Below are 2,500 nucleotides of genomic sequence, written 5' to 3' on the forward strand. Positions count from 1 at the left end.
CTAGAGCGCCGAACCGATTGCCAGTTTCGAACTACGGGGACTCGATCTACCCAAACTGGGATTGGATTCTCCGACGGTAAGTGGGTCTGCTAGGGAACCGGTATGGAGAAGTTATCATGATTCCTCATCTTTCCACCATTTTGTATTATCCATTACACATTCGTTTTTCGCCCAAATCGTTTTCATCCCATCTTCTCCGTGTCTCGTCTGGGGCACTTACAACAGAAATTGGAATATCTGAACCTAGTGAGTATGATACCTGTCTTTAGTGTTTTAATTGTCTTTTTGCATGCTCGGCTGGTAATTTTAGAACGCAAAAAACAAAACAAAACCTTCCCCTACGTTTTTGCTCCACCAAATGCATTCCTGTGGCTTTCATTTCTCCCCTTAACCGTCATGAAATGCTGCTTTATTTAAGTACCTTTAATCTTACCTTTGCCTTTGCTTCTATTTGCGTTCATCTGAATGCTGTCGTGTTAATGCTTGTTTAGGCGTAGTCTGATGCTATGTTTTTATTTTACAGGCAACACCCCAGCTGCAGCATAAGCGTCGCTCGATAGCTCGAAAGGTGCGGCCGCAGTCTGTGGTAGGGTTGGGAGTGGAAAACCTCAGCCTTGCCAACATTCCTGATGTTACGGAAGCTTCGATTGCTAGCGTTTCGCGCAACAGTAGCACGAGCAGTGGCGGTAGTAGCGCCAGGAAGAAAGAACTGTCAACGCCGACGAAGGAGGACGAATGCTGTGACTCAATTACGGAGCTTCCCAGTCAATCGCTAACATTGCAGCATCTTGTGAAGGGTATAAGCTATTTCTTAGTGGTCCATGATTCGGTTTCTTAATAATTCATCTTTTTAGGCCGCCCTAAGCGTGCAAAAACACGTGCTCCAAAGAAACCGGTAATTGCCGATGGGACCGCTGCGAATCCGGTCCCGGTGAATGAAGGAATCGAGTCATTCTTTAGACCCGGGTCCGCCACCCCGTCAACACTGACGCCACTGGTTTCACCCACTTCGGAGGAATGCAGCTCGTTGAGCTTCGTCGATAGCCCAACCCTTAGCCGTGATGATGGCGGTCGTTTCAGCAATGTAACATCGGGAGAAACAACACCCATACTCGAGGAACGCAGACCCTTGAAGTTAGATCGTTCTTCGCCACTGCTAAAGGGCGTGAACTGGACATCACGCTCGAGGTCTTCCGATAATCTAGAGAAAGTATCACCATCGGTTAATCGCAAATCGCCGCTGGTTAAAGCAGCCACTGAAGCTGCTGAACCGCCGCCACATCGCCCGATGGATAATGGGTCCGCTGGTGTGGCTGGCAGTAAATCGCCCAGCAACGAATCGGTACGCAATGCACCGGAGAATCATGGTGTACGGCTAGGGCAGAATGGGCAGAAAACGCCGATTATCTCGCCAAAACCACGACCTTGGTCAGTGTTGGGCCATGAGTCGAAAAGCGAATACAACGAGCATACATCAATGGAAAGCATTGATTCGGATGGCGATCTGGTGCTGATATCGGGCCAAACTCCTGGAGGTTCAATCGTGGGCATTACACCGGGCGCCATTAGTACCGTGAGTACTGGATCATCGAGTCTAGTAGGTAGCGGTGGTGGTAGCATAGTAGGAATCACACCAGGTACGTTTTTGTGACGAATACCATGTGGTATCAAATATTTACCGCGCGTTTTGTGTCTTTTCCCATTTCTAGGAGTAGTAATCGAGAAGAAATCCGTCAGAGATATGGCGGCTGGGTTGAACAAGCTCGGAGGTAACCTAACCATAACATTTTTAAATACTTTTATCGCCCTGCGCTGTTTGATTGTGCATGTTAGTTTTTGATTTTTCATTTTCTTATCTTTTATTCCTCATGGTCATCCGTTTTTGACCTGGCCTGGCTGCCGACATGCACGTACCCTTCACACACTTTTCTTCTGTTTTGTTCGTTTTTTGCAACATATTTTGTATTACAATCGGCATGCCCTTAAAATATGTTTTTGCGTGTGCGTGTGTTTGTGTGGCATTTCCACTACGTCCAATAGTGGAACTAGAGCGTAATTCTCTCCAACGAAGTTCCATGATGTCATCTGCTGCGGCGGCCCTGCGTACAACGCCTCCATCGTTGATCGGCCGCAGCAATCTGGCAGCAGTAAGTGGCGCCGATCAACCCAAAGTAGCCAGTAACGATAGTAGTAGTAGTAGTAGGCGTAGCAATACGGGTAGCAACAGCTTTAAGCGTCTAAGCAGCGATGATAGCGGGTTTAAGACCACTGCCGGAGCAACTGGTGCTAGTGATATGAAGGGTAGTGAACCCGCAGCAACAGAGGACCAAACAGCCGTAAAACGGATTGTGGCAGGCAAGAGAATTACCGCCATGTTTGAGGTTTGTTATAAAACTTTTTCTTTACACCATATCACATCAAACTTACCCGCTTTGCATGTTTAGCTTATAGTTTTTGCTTTCTTGAAGTAGATGAGTAGCTCTATCTAGCAGACTATCTG

The 2,500-nt window shown here is 47.3% G+C and overlaps 1 protein-coding gene across 5 annotated transcripts in view; it reads left to right on the forward strand.

Moving 5' to 3' along the window:
* Positions 1-2,500, forward strand: part of LOC125956415 (F-actin-uncapping protein LRRC16A) — an 8,519-nt gene that overhangs the window by 4,308 nt on the left and 1,711 nt on the right. For 2 of the 5 annotated variants that reach the window (XM_049688249.1, XM_049688247.1), the window contains exons 13-18: positions 5-76; positions 226-246; positions 524-797; positions 855-1,637; positions 1,710-1,769; positions 2,041-2,381. In XM_049688249.1, the coding sequence (XP_049544206.1) occupies positions 5-76; positions 226-246; positions 524-797; positions 855-1,637; positions 1,710-1,769; positions 2,041-2,381 (1,551 nt within the window). The remainder of the gene's footprint in view (positions 1-4; positions 77-225; positions 247-523; positions 798-854; positions 1,638-1,709; positions 1,770-2,040; positions 2,382-2,500) is intronic. The other 3 variants (XM_049688250.1, XM_049688248.1, XM_049688251.1) reach the window with 2 other exon arrangements.

The sequence above is a fragment of the Anopheles darlingi genome, chromosome 3 (genome assembly GCF_943734745.1).
Source record: "Anopheles darlingi chromosome 3, idAnoDarlMG_H_01, whole genome shotgun sequence".
Classification (NCBI taxonomy): domain Eukaryota; kingdom Metazoa; phylum Arthropoda; class Insecta; order Diptera; family Culicidae; genus Anopheles; species Anopheles darlingi.